The 14,104-nt window shown below is 37.7% G+C and overlaps 1 protein-coding gene across 9 annotated transcripts in view; it reads left to right on the forward strand.

The window, feature by feature from the left end:
* CSNK1G1 (casein kinase 1 gamma 1) overlaps nt 1-14,104 on the forward strand; it is a 155,139-nt gene that overhangs the window by 37,797 nt on the left and 103,238 nt on the right. For 8 of the 9 annotated variants that reach the window (XM_027553772.1, XM_027553767.1, XM_027553766.1 and 5 more), the window contains one exon: nt 8,904-9,291. In XM_027553772.1, the coding sequence (XP_027409573.1) occupies nt 9,114-9,291 (178 nt within the window). In that variant the 5' untranslated portion in view covers nt 8,904-9,113. Of the gene's footprint in view, nt 1-8,903; nt 9,292-14,104 lie in introns of those variants that run through there. The other variant, XM_027553774.1, reaches the window with a different exon arrangement.

Consider the following 14,104-nt stretch of genomic DNA (forward strand, 5'->3'; position numbering starts at 1 on the left):
AAATTAAAAAAAAATTTTTTTAATTGTGGTGGGAAAAACACATAACACAGATGTATGCTCTTAACTATTTTTAAGTGTATAGTTCAGTAGTGTTAACTATATTCACATTGCTGTGGAACACATCCTCTCTTTTTCATCTTGCAGAACTGAAGCTCTGTATCCATCAAACAACAACTCTCGTTTAGCCCTTCACTACTTTCTGTTTCTGTAATTTTGACAACTCTAGATATCTCTATATGGTGGAATCATGTCATATTTGTCCTCGTATATTGTGTGTGTGTGTGTGTGTGTGTGTGTGTATTTAAAAGAGTGATTTGGCTATTCTCAGTCATTTTCTTTTCCATAAACACTTTTTAATCAACTTGTTAATATGTATAAACATTGCATAGTGATTTTTATATGGATTGCATTAAATCTGTCAGTTTGGGGAAAATTAACATCACAACTATCGATATATTGAGCCTTCCAATCTGTAAACACAGTGTTTATTCAGATCCTTATTTCTGTAGTATTTTATAATTTTGAATATAAATTGTGTACATTGTATAAAATATGTTCATAAGTACTTTGAGTTTTCTTGATGCTATTTTAGATGGAATTATTATTATTTTAAAGACTATATTTTTATAGATTTTTAGGCACAATTTTAGGTTTACATAAAAATTGAACAGAAAATACAGAGAATTTCTGTATACTCCCTCACAATACCCCCTTCCCATTTTTCCTATTTAGTAAGTATTTTTCCCTTGCATTAGTGTTACACATACAACTTTTATACCTGATTAGTCAATATGGATTTATTTTTATTAACTAAAATCAATAGTGCGTTAGGGTCCAGTCCTGTGTTGTGTGTTACATGGGTTTTGACAACCACATAATGACATGTGTCTATCATTACAATATCATACAAATACAAATATTGCACTGAAAATCCCCTGTGGTTCAGCTGTTCATCCTTCCACGCCACTAATCCTTGACAACTACTGATATATTTTTTTACAATCTCAATAGTTTTTCCTTTTTCAGAATGTCATATAGTTGGAATATATGTATTCTTTTCAGATTGGCTTCCTTCACTTAGCAGTATGCATTTAAGTTTCCTCTATGTCCTTTCGTGGCTTGATACCTCATTTCTTTTTATCACTGAATAATATTCCATTGCATAGTTATACCACAGTGTACTTATCCACTCACCCCAGAATTCACTGCAGAGACAGAAGACAGAAATACCTGTTTGCCAAGTTTCTAATTCACCACACATCTAGGGACAGACCACAGTGTTCCATAGAGACTTGAGAGGCTGGCAGGTATCACTTTTCCACATTCTCCTTCTGGTCTGCTCTGTGTCACTGTTGTCTCTCTGTTATGAGTTGTACACTCATCTTTTGTCCTGGATCTTGTGGCTGCATTTTAGGGGATGCACCCCTGTTTCGTTTGCATTCATGGGTCCCACAGGACTGTAACAAAGAAACAGTTCTTACCTAACTATCTGCTAACTAGCTCTGAGGGAGCTGACTAAAAAGCCCAGTCCCCAGTGTCTCCCTGAAAGATCTACCTACATACTTTAAAAGCTGCTGTGGATGGTCCAGCTTCTAGTCAGCCTGCATCTAGGTGCTGACTGAGATCCCCTCTTCGGGACACTGGCAGATCTCGGCACAACCTCAACCAAGAAGACTGAAATTATATTAAGCATCTTTTCTGACCGCAGTGGTGTGAAATTAGAAGTCAATTGCAAGAAGCCAATTGGATAATTCACAAATATCTTGAGATTAAACAACATGCTACTAAACAAGGAGAAATCAAAAGAGAAATCAGCATATGTTAATATTAAAAGGTCTAGCCAGAGCAATTAGACAAGAAAAACAAATAAAAGGCTGCTGCTGCTTTTTTCTCTTTTTCTGGCTGTGCTGCACAACTTATAGGATCTCAGTTCCCTGATCAGGGATTGAACCTGGGCCACAGCAGTGAAAGCCCAGATCCTAACCACTAGACTGCCAGGGAAATCTCAAAGGCTTCCCAATTGGAAAGGAAGAAGTAAAACTGTCACTGTTTGCAAGTGACACAGTACTACATGTAGAAAACCTTAAAGATGCCACCAGAAGACTGTCAGAACTAATTGACAAATTCAGTAAAGTTGCAGGATACATACAAAATTAGTATACAAAAGTCTATTGGGTTTCAATGTTGAACTATCTGAGGAATTTTTAAAATCCCATCTGTGAGTACATCAAATAGGAAAAGGAGTACGTCAAGGTTGTATATTGTCACCTTGCTTATTTAACTTATATGCAGAGTACATCATGAGAAATGCTGGGCTGAATGAAGCACAGCTGGAATCAAGATTCCTGGGAGAAATATTAATAACCTCAGATATGTAGAGGATACCATGTATGGATATGAGAGTTGGACTATGAAGAAAGCTGAGCACCAAAGAATTGATGCTTTTGAATGTGGTGTTGGAGAAGACTCTTAAGAGTCCCTTGGACTGCAAGGAGATCCAACCAGTCCATCCTAAAGGAAATAAGTCCTGAATGTTCATTGGAAGGACTGATGTTGAAGCTGAAACTCCAGTACTTTGGCCACCTGATGTGAAGAGCTGACTCATTGGAAAAGACCCTGATGATGGGAAAGATTGAGGGCAGGAGGAGAAGGGGATGACAGGATGAGATGGTCGGATGGCATCCCCAACTCAATGGATATGAGTTTGGGTAGGCTCCAGGAGTTGGTGATGCACAGGGAGGCTTGGCAGGCTGCAGTTCATGGGGTCGCAAAGAGTCAGACATGACTGAGCGACTGAACTGATACTGATGAATACATGAAAATAATAAATACTACCTAGGAATGAATTTAATCAGTGAAGTGAAAGATCTGTACATCGAAAGCTATAAGACATTGAAAGAAATTGAGACACATACAAATAAATGGAAAGATATTTTGTACTCATGAATTGGAAGAATTAATATTGTTAAATTGTTCATACTATGTGATTCCATGCAATCCTTATCAAAATTCCAATGATATTTTTCATAGAAAGAAAAAAGTCAATCCCAAAGTTTGTATGGAACACAAAAGATGCCAAAGAGCTAAAGCAATCTTGAGAAGGAACAATAAAACTGGAGGTATCACATTTCCTGACTTCAAATTATAATACAGAATTTATAGTGATCAAAACGGTATGGTGGTATTGGTATAAAATCAGACACATAGCTCAAAGACACAGGATAGAGATCCCAGAGGTAAACCTACGTATATATGGCCAATTAATTTCCAACAAGGGAGCCAAGAATATATGATGGAAACAGGATAGTCTTTTCAATAAGTGGTAGTGGGAAAACTGGAGCCCTGTCTTAAACCATACACAAAAGCTCAAAATGGATTATAGACTTGAGGGACTTCCCTAGCAGTCCAGTGGTTAAGAGTCCACATTTCCAGTGCAGGGGACACAGGTCGGGTCCCTGGTAGGGGAGATAAGATCCACATGCCATGCAGCACGGCCAAAGGATTTTTAAAAAATAGATTACAGATTTGATAAGATCTGAAACCATTAAACTCCTAAAATAAAACATAGTGCATAAGCACCTTAACATTTTTCTTAGCAGTGATTTTTTTTAGATTTGACACCTAAAGCAAATGCCACAAAAGCAAAAATAAACAAGCCGGATTATATCAAACTAAACAGCTTTTGCACAACAAAGAGATCCATCAATAAAATGAAGAGTCGGCACTTCCCTGGTGGTCCAGTGGTTTACTATCTACCTTCCAATGCTGGGGATGCAGGTTTGTTTTTTCATCAGGGAACTAAGATCCCACATGCCATGGGGCACCTAAGCCCGCTTGTTTCAAATACTGAACCCACATGCCACAACTACAGAGCCTGTCTGCTCTGGATCCCTCATGCCACAACTAAGACTCAACACAGCCAAAAATAAACAAACATTTTTTAGAAAATGAAGAGTCAACCTATAGAATGGGAGAAAATATTTGCAAATCAAGTATCTGATAAGGGATTAATATCTAAAATACATTTTTTAAAAGCTCATACAACTCAGGGAAGAAAATCCAATTTTAAAATGGGCAGAGGAACTGAATAGACATTTTTTCAAAGGAAACATACAGATGGCCAGCATCATGTTGAAAAGGAGCTCAACATCACTAATCATTAGGAAGTGAAAGTGAAGTCACTCAGTTGTGTCCGACTCTTTGCGATCCCATTTACTGTAGTCTACCAGGCTTCTCTGTCCATGGGATTTTCCAGGCAAGAGTACTGGAGTGGGTTGCCATTTCCTTCTCCAGGGGATATTCCTGACCCAGGGATCAAACCTGGGTCTCCTGCATTGCAGGCAGACGCTTTACCCTCTGCGCCACTAGGGAAGCCCACTGAGATAATCATTAGGAAAAGGCAAGTCAAACCCACAATATGATATCACTTCATACCCATTATGGCTGTCTTCAGAAATATGAGAGATGTGTTGGCAAGACTGTGGAGAAAAGTGAACCTTTATGTGCTGTTGATGGTAATGTAAATGAGCGTAGCCACTGTGGTAAGCAGTATGAAGGTTCCACTGTTGGGTATAGGGCTTCTCTGGTAGCTCAGCTGGTAAAGATAAGGGAACGGCTACCCACTCCAGTATTCTGGCCTGGAGAATTCCATGGACTGTATAGTCCATGGGCTTGCAAAGAGTCCGACACGACTGAGCGACTTTCACTTTCTGTTTTGTATGTATCCAATGGAAGGAAAATCGTTATCTTGAAGAGATACCTGCACCCCCATGTTCTTTGCAGCATTATTTACAATAGCCAAGACATAGAAACAACCTATGTGCTTGTCAACAGATTAATGAATAACCACCTGCCTAACATACATACAGGGGCTTCCCAGATAGCTTGGTGGTAAAGAATCCACCTGCAGTGCAGGAGACGTCAGGAAGATCCCCTGGAGAAGGAAGTGGCAGTCCATTCCAGTATTCTTGCCTGGGAAATCTCATGGACAGAGGAGCCCTGTGGGCCACAGTCCATGGGGTCACAAAGGAGTCGGACATGACTTAGTGACTAAACAACAACAATAACACAGAGAGAGAGGAATATTATTCAGCCATAAAAATGAAATCTGTCATTTGCAACAGTATGGCATTACGCTCAATGAAATAAGTCAAACAGCTAAATACAAATACTGTGTGATCTTATCTGTGGAATCATAGAAAAGGAGAACAGACTGGTGTAGCCAGAGATGAGGGTAGGGGAAGGGGATTGCAAAATGCTGAAGGTTAAAAGATACAAGCTTTCAGTTACAAGATAAATAATTTCTGGGGTGGGTACAGCATGGGATCTGTGGTTAACAATACTGTGTTGTATATATCAAAGTTGCTAAGAGAATAGATTTTTTTAAATTCTCATTATAAGGAAAAAGTTGAATCTGTCTGGTGATGGATGCTAACTTCTTCTGATAATCATTTTGTAATACATTCCTGTGTCTGATCATGTTGTATAACTAATACTAATATTGTAAACTAATACTAATATGACTAATGTGTGTCAGTTGTATAGCAATAAAATTGGAAAACATAATTATCAGGTGGGACTAGATTGATCAGTAAGGGTTGGAATAGTAAGAATGGGAGAAGTTAATTATTGGAATTTGTGGAAAAAAGAAAAATTAATACCAGAACCAAGACACTTCTTTGAAAAAGATCTTCAGTGTTCTTCTTACTTGCTGCAAGTAATAAATTCTTCCTTCTCCCAGAAAAAAAAAAAAAAAAAAATGAGAATCTGTAAACTTTATTCTTCCCTTCAGTAATAGCACTCCCATAATGTATTTTGGTTAAATAAAAAGATTTTGATCATTCATTAGGTTAATTAAAGTGAGATTCTTATTGGTGTCCCTTAAGAAAAAAGTTAGAATGAGTATAAGCGTTTTGTTTTTACTTAAATTGTAGTATACTTTTTTAAATTGTCATATTATTTTTGATAGTTTTTTTTAAGCACACATGCAAGCACATTCACGTGTGCAGATATCATTTTTACTGAATGTTTACTGAATACTTTGGGTGTGAGATATATATATGGATAGATACATAATCGTTCAGTCATGTCCGACTCTTTGCGACCCCATGGACTGCAGCCTGCCAAGCTCCTCTGTCCTTGGGGATTCTCTAGGCAAAAGTACTGGAGTAGGTTGCCATGCCCTCCTCTAGGGGATCTTCCCAACCCAGACCAAGCCCAGGTCTCCCACATTGCAGGCAGATTCTTTACCATCTGAGCTACCAGGGAAACCCATATTGCCTTTGAAATTTATCCTGTGTTCTAAACATCGTATTAGGCTTTGATCTCATTCTTTGAGGAGCTTACAGTGGGAATTTCAGATTTGTTGCAGGCACTTTTTGTTGGCAACTTTCTACACAAGGGGAATTTTGCTGGGGGCTCTGCAAAGAATTTTCATCTTTACCAAAAAAAGAGATGCATGATGAGAAAATCTTGCTATTGCTCTTTCATTTCTGTTTTGGACACTGATATGGGAAGTGATACCTGATGCTGAAATTTGTAACCAGGAGGCTACAAGCATTAGGACCAAAGCCAGCTTGTATTAATGAAGAAACAGTAGAAGAGAGAGTATGGTCACTTTGGAGATTCTTTAAACATACCCTTACCATATTATCCAGCTACACTCATAAACAATTTCATCTGTAAGTTATATCAGGAGAGAGAGATTTAGAAGCTTAACAAAGTCCTGTCATGACTATCAACAAAGAATGTGTGAGTTTTGACTTTAAAATTTAAATATGTTCCTCATTTTTGATAATGCCAGTATATGAGAATCTAAAATAACAAGCTCTAAATCAGGGGAAAAAGTGAACACAAATGAAAAATACAAAGAGTAATAGACAAGGTAGTACAGTTTTCCAAATCTTACAAATGAGACTATTATACCAGTGGTAACTGATGAAGCTTTAGAGGATTAGTTCAATGGTCAAAAGTGTCTGGACAGGCTAAAACACCCTTTACCTGTTCTCAGAAAAATGTATGATATAAGGGAAGAGTGTATATATAGCCTGACAGTTTTTCATATATAGACACATGACCACCTATTAAGATGGGACTGTTTAAATAAAACATCTTAAATTGTGTTTCTCTCTCTCTCTCTTTTTTTGGTCACATTGTAAGGATTGCGGGATCTTAGTTCCCCAACCAGGAATTGAACCCATGCCCTCGGCAGTGAAATCACCAAGCCTTAACAACTGGACCTCCAGGGAATTCCCCATTTCTCTTTCTTTACTCATCTTGTTTGAGGGACCTTGGGTAGACAACAGAAATAATTGAAGGCTATTAGATTAAGTTGTAATAAGAGAAAGTAATAAGAAATATAAATTCATTATGTTGTTCCGGTAGGAAGCCCAGTAATTGTTGACTTATTCTTACCACCTGCTTTTTTACCTCAACAGAATATATGTTATGAGAGTCATATCAATTCCTGAATTCCGGTAAATACATTTTAATGATTATTAACATTACAGAAGCATAAAGTCATTATGCAGTATTAATAATGGAAAGAAAAACAGAAAAGATGAAAATAAACAGTTTAATTACTATAATGAAGTAAATATTGTATTTGGGGATCATGTGCCCATTTGTAAATTCAGCTCACAGGTTTGTGCCCATTCCTGTACTAGGGAATTAATGGTCTCTGTAAGAAGCTTAGACCTACTTACTTTCTTGTATTACATGTAATAATAACCAAGCAGTTCTAATTCTCTTCTTCCTTGAAATTTTAGGGTAAGTCTTTAATGAAAGTGAAGTAAAAGCATGTGTTTAGTCTGTGATTGCTGTGACACGATATTCTGTGACAACAGAATATTCTTATATTAAGGAAAATCACCTAGATTTTCAAAAATTAGTGTTGAAATTACCTCATTGTAAACTTTGTCTTGGGCTTAGTCCTGAATTGAGAAACTGGAGAATTCTGAAATGGATGCGTTTTAAGGTTTTTTGTTTCTCAAATTTATTTTCACTTGGAGGTTGTGCAAAAGATCTACTTCAGATACTTTGTCATTTATACTCAGTCCACAATGAAAACTAGACCAAAAATTGAGCTTTCCAGAGATTTAGTTTTGGACTACTTTGTAGCCTAGGGTTTTGGAAAGGCCTTTATAGAAGTGGTGCTTCTGGAGGTGTTAGTTGCTTTTGGGCTCCCAGGTGGGTCAGTGGTAAAGAAACCATCTGCCTATGCAGGAGATGCAGGAGACATAGGTTGGATCCCTGGATTGAAATGATCCCTTGGAGGAGCAAATGGCAACCCAACTCTAGTATCTTGCTTGAAAAATTCCATGAACAGAGGAGCCTGCTGGGCTTCAGTCCATGAGGTCACAAAGAGTCAGACACAAGTGAGCAACTGAGCACGCTCATTCACATACTGTGTCAATCAGTAACTTGTTTTGGATTTTGTGATTGTTGTCAGTGCTTGATAAATGGTGGGGATGGAGGAGGGAGACAGTGGGTAGAGAGTAGGTTCATTTCTGATAGATTCTGTCCAAATTAAAAAGAAGACCTTTTAATCGCCCTCAGTTTATTTAATTTAGTGGAACCTCACCATAATTTTGTTAGCCAGTGATGAAAAAGCCAACAAGTAACTTTACTTTGAGTAATATGAACAACACCAGAAGAAAGCATTTTATGTTAAAGGGTCGGGTGTTCCCTTAATTGCCATGGTCTGTAGTGTACTGAGTGTGTTTTACCAGGTAAACTACTAGTCCAGATGGCTAAACTTTTGGAGGATATAAAACTAAAATCCATTTCAGGAAGCTATCCACTTTGCATAGTTTTGGATAGGATCCATTCTAGTTAATGGTAATGCTCTTAATTTGTTTTTTAAATACAACTTTTAACTGTATGCTTTTTTTATTTTTACCTAGGTTACACAATGTTCTCCTGTGCTTGAGATCTACAGACTACGTATCCTACAAGAACTGATCAATGGTTTTTCATCTCCTGGAAATAACATAAATATGGTGCCAAAAGAACTCTTTACCTTACTCTGACGACAGTTTATTCGGCCATACTTTTATATTGAAGAGACGTATACAGATTCAATTACTTGTGCGGAGACTCTGTCGTGTAGGATCATGGACCATCCTAGTAGGGAAAAGGATGAAAGACAACGGACAACAAAACCCATGGCACAAAGGAGAGAACATTGTTCCCGACCATCCGGCTCGACATCCTCTGGGGTCCTTATGGTGGGACCCAACTTCAGGGTTGGCAAGAAGATAGGGTGTGGGAACTTCGGAGAGCTCAGATTAGGTAAGAACTTGGTTCTTATTATTGGTTTGGACTAACAGCAACAGCAGAAGCTGTAATAAGCTTTAATGTGTTTCAAGACACGCAGTTTATAATTTTATAAGATGTTCTTATAATGAGGAACTGTTGTTAAAAGAACTGAAGAATTCATGAAGGTGACTATAGTCATTGTCAGGTGTTATTGGTATCCAAGGTTCATCCCTCTGTGTGTGATAGGATTTAATATTTTCCACCAGTGGTGAGATTTTATGATGGAGGGAGATCTGCATGCAGGTAACAGTAAAATAAAGATTCGGATTTGGTTGGTTAGAGAGATAGAGCCCTGTGTTCTATCTTTTTAGCAAACTCCCAGTTGATTGAGATGCTATTGGTCCTTGAGTCACATTTTGAGAAGGGTTATTAAGGCTTTATTTTAATTCAGACTCTGCCCCTAGTAAAGGAAGAGTAAATTCTTACTCAGTGATCCCATACTTACTCTGCAAGGAGACATATGAGTGTTTAGAGAGGTTTTCAACTGATACTGTGTTTACATTCCTTCCTGGAAGTTCCAGCATCAGGACTAAGCTAGAGCTCCAAGGAGAAACTTTGCAATTTTTCCAAGGAGAGAATTTTTTATTTTGAGTGTTAATTTATGTGTGAGATGATGAATAATGATAAAATCAACCAATTTGAAGATGTGAAATTGGGAAGAAGTTACATTGGTTATTTAGACACTTTTTATGACCTTCTCTAGGTGAATGCAGAAGAGAAAATGAAAGATTAATTTGTGATGTCATCAGCTTAGAGACTGTGACAGATCGTTTTTTGGGCTAAAATGTTTTATTTTTCATAGCTGTTGAGGCTGTATGTTATTACGAAGACCTATTGTAAGAGACTTTGCCCTCTGAGGGGACAGAGCATGGGAGCTTAAGATGATTTTTGTTGATTACCTCTGCTACTTCTGATGATTTTTCAAAAGAAGATTGAAAAAAATCTTCTCATCCCTCCATACAGAGATTCAACTGCACTAGCCAGAGATCACTGGGTGCAGAATTGAATTTAGGGATGCTGAGAATGAATTTATTTTTACCACTAGAAGACTAGCAGCCTGGAATTTTAAGACCTGACTAGGATAATGAAAGCCTTTTTATATTTAGTGATGTGTTCATGTTCGGGTTAGCAAAGCCAGCAGATGCTACTGAGAATAGGAGTAAGATGTGTAATTTCACACTGCTTGAGTTCCTATCAACTGTTGAGTTGCTTTAGCAGCTAGGTTTGTGAATATTCATTTATATAATGGATTGACTTTGCTCTAGCAACACAGTAGTACTTGAATTAAATAGATTTTAACATAAACATCCACAGAATTACTGCTGAGTCAGTTTATAATGTATATAAATTCATGCTTTCTCAAAACACCATAAATTGTTTAGTTTCTATAAGGATGAAGGAAAATTTTGGTCAGTGAAAACTGGAAATGTATTTTAGTTACTTGAGTCTGGATTTATATTGTATGTATGATCTTTATATTTACACAAAAATGGAAAAATATATTCAAGTTGAAGGATAAATTTGTAGCCTATGTATATTCTCAGACTGGTAAAGTGTTGTGTTTTATTTCCTGTAATGAAGCTAGGGTAATTATGATGGGTCTCATTTTGACTTGGCTTGTAGTCAGTAGAAAGAACTCATCTTTCTTTTCAAGTGGTTTTATTCTTGTGTGCCGATGAGGTTTTCATTCGCCCTGGGACCATTACTGTTAGGGCATTGTATCTGAGAATACTTTTTATTGACATAAACAAGAAAAGGAACGTTCAGAATCATTTGATGTCTTCCTGACAATAGGGTGTGCTCTATACTCCATTCCATTGCCCTCTTTCTGTGATATTAGTAAGTAGAGGACTGTGCAGATAACAGAAGGTGTAAACTGGAAAATTCTAAACTCAAGAAGGTGCAAATAGGCCTCCACCCAGAACCATTACAGGGCTATGCTTTCTTCTCCAAATTCATTTCTTTCTCTAGCTACACTGTCCCTTCTGTCCCTCAAATAATCAGTTGTGTTCGTGGTTCAGAGCTTTTACACCTACAGTTCCTTATGTCTGCAGAATTCTTTCTTCAGAATTTTGCTTAGCTGATTGCTTCTCACTCCTCAGGCCTCAGCTTTCATGTTACTGTCTCAGAGAAACATGCTGTGACTTCTTTCCACCTCCATTTAAAATAGTATGTTTTTCCCCAGCCACATTCTATCCCATCAGACTGCTTCACTTTATTCATCACATTGATCACTGTCCTAAGTTGTTTTATTAATCTATGTTTACCTGTTAATTGTCTCTCCTTATACTTGAATATAAGCCCCTCGGAGGGCAGGGGATTCTGTCTGTATTATTTGCTGCTGTTATTTGTGGCATGGATGAAAGACAGCCAGCTGAATAGGAAGCAGAGGGGCAGGAGCAACAGGAGCATCTTTGGGTTCCTGGTAGGAGGGGGTCATGGTGAGTGGTGGCCTTAACGTTTAGATAGACTCTTGGATTCCAGACAGAGAACCCTCCCCAAACAGGTGATGATCGGTGTATTTTGGTTCTCTGTAAATCTGTTTCCACCACATCATCCATTTAACAAACACTTCTTGAATATTTACCATCTTGCTAGTCTTTGGAAAAGATACGGAGGATAACAAGGTGTCCCCACGAATCTCACAATCTGGAGGAAAAGATAAGTTAGGAGTATGGGATTAACATATACACACCACTATATATAAAATAATCAATAAGGATTTACTGTATAGAACAGTGAACTTTATTCAGTATCTTGAAATAACCTGTGAAAGAAAAGAATCTGAAAAAAGTGTATATATGTATGTATAACTGAATCACTTTGCTGTATACCTGAAACAAACATAATTTATAAATCAACTACAATTTAAAAAAAAGAATCTCACAGGCTAGTGGTAGAAAGAGAAAAACAAATCACAGCATAAAGTGATAAGTATTATAGTAGATTGTGTAATAACTGCACTGGCAGAGAAGGTTAATGAAGGTTTCCCAGAAGCATGTTATTTGATTGAGAGTAGGATAGGACTTCACTGGTGAACACAAGGAAGAAGGAGTCTCCACCAGCAGAGCGTGTAAACTCGACGTGCTGTGAAAGTGCTTAGCATAGTGTCAGAGCAGCAACAGTTACACATGCCTGGGCTGTGGGATGTGAAGTGAAAGAAAAGTAATAGATGAGGCTGTAAGATAGGTTGGGACCAGATTGTGAAGTGTTTGCGTGGTATTAAAGCATATGGACTTTATCCTGTAGGCAGTGGAGTAGAACCATCAAGGGCTTTATAAAACCAGACGTTATCTGGTTTGTATTCTAGAAAGATAATTCCCAGTATAAAATTAGATCAGATAGTAAAGAGGTTGTGGATTTTTGCTCTCATCGTAGTACTTGTCACTTTGAGTTATGTTCCTTCATCTCTCTGCTTCAAGATATGCTTGATGGTAGTGATTTGCTTTATTGATATTCTCCTATGTATTCATATTCTTAATTCCTTTTATGTGTATGACATATAATGGGTACCTAAGTAGTCCAGGTCAGAGGTGGCTGGGCCTGCCTTAGCTCTGAAAATGGCACTGAGATGCAGAGGAAGGGGTGAATTAGGGAGAGATTTTAGAAGTAGACTATAGGCAGGATTTGTTTGCCAGTTATATTAGGGGAAGGGGTCAAAGATGGCTGAGTCTGCGAGGTTGGGAAGACCAAGTGAATGAAGAAACCTTTACCAGAGATGGGAAACACAGGACCAGAGTAGGCTGTGGGGAAGGCAAATAGTTAGACTTGGTGAATATATTGACTTTGAGGAGTGTGCAGCACATAGGCACAAATATGACTGAGACATAGAAAAGTTTAGGCTTCAGATAGGGATTAAGAAATCATCACTATGTAGGTGTTAATAACATGCAATCATGAGTGGTGAGATGATGTGGAGCTTGTGTGAGTGGGAGAAATGGGGTGCATTTAAGGGATGCTAGAAGAGGGAGAACCTCAAGAACAGAGAAGTTGAAAAGTCAAGAGAAGAGTTTCTAGAGGGTTGGAGCGTTAAGCACAGCCTTGTGCCCTATGGTCAAACAGAAGAAGCTAATTATTATAGCCTTTGGTCTTTTACTTCTGTTTATATATTTCTGATGACTCCTTTTTTCCTTCCTTTTCTTTTTTTTATGAATGTATGTATTTTGTAACCAGGAGAAAAAAAAAAAGCAATAAAAAGCAAAGCAAAAAATGTGCCTTTAAAGGCATAGTTTAAAAAAGAAACCTTGCTGTTGCCCCAGATTTTTTTTTAATTCTACTTAAAAGCATCTCCAGAGATAACCACTAATTGTGTTTAATTAATTTAATTTTCCAGAATTAAAAAATGTTTTTCAGGACATATTTTAGCAATGCAGTCAAACTGTGCTATACATTTGTTTTTAATCACTTAATAAAGCATGAACTTTTGTGTCAGCTTACAGATCATGCATTTTTAATGTCTGTAGTTAGTAATTTATTGGACTTCCCTGGTGGCTCAGATGGTAGAGAATTGCCTGCAATGCAGGAGACCCAGGTTCAATCCCTGGGTTGGGGAGATTCCCCTGGAGAAGGAAATGGCAACCCACTCCAGTATTCTTGCCTGGAGAATTCTGTTGGCAGAGGACCCTGACAGGTACAGTCCGTGGGATTGCAAAGAGCTGGACATGACTGCCCGACTGACGCAGTCTACACAGTACAGTAGTTTATAAGCCGGTCTTAATATACAGATAAATTACTTCTATTTTTAAATTATAAATAATACTATACTAAACATCCTTATAGATGCTTG

Source organism: Bos indicus x Bos taurus, chromosome 10 (genome assembly GCF_003369695.1).
Source record: "Bos indicus x Bos taurus breed Angus x Brahman F1 hybrid chromosome 10, Bos_hybrid_MaternalHap_v2.0, whole genome shotgun sequence".
In the NCBI taxonomy this organism is placed as follows: domain Eukaryota; kingdom Metazoa; phylum Chordata; class Mammalia; order Artiodactyla; family Bovidae; genus Bos; species Bos indicus x Bos taurus.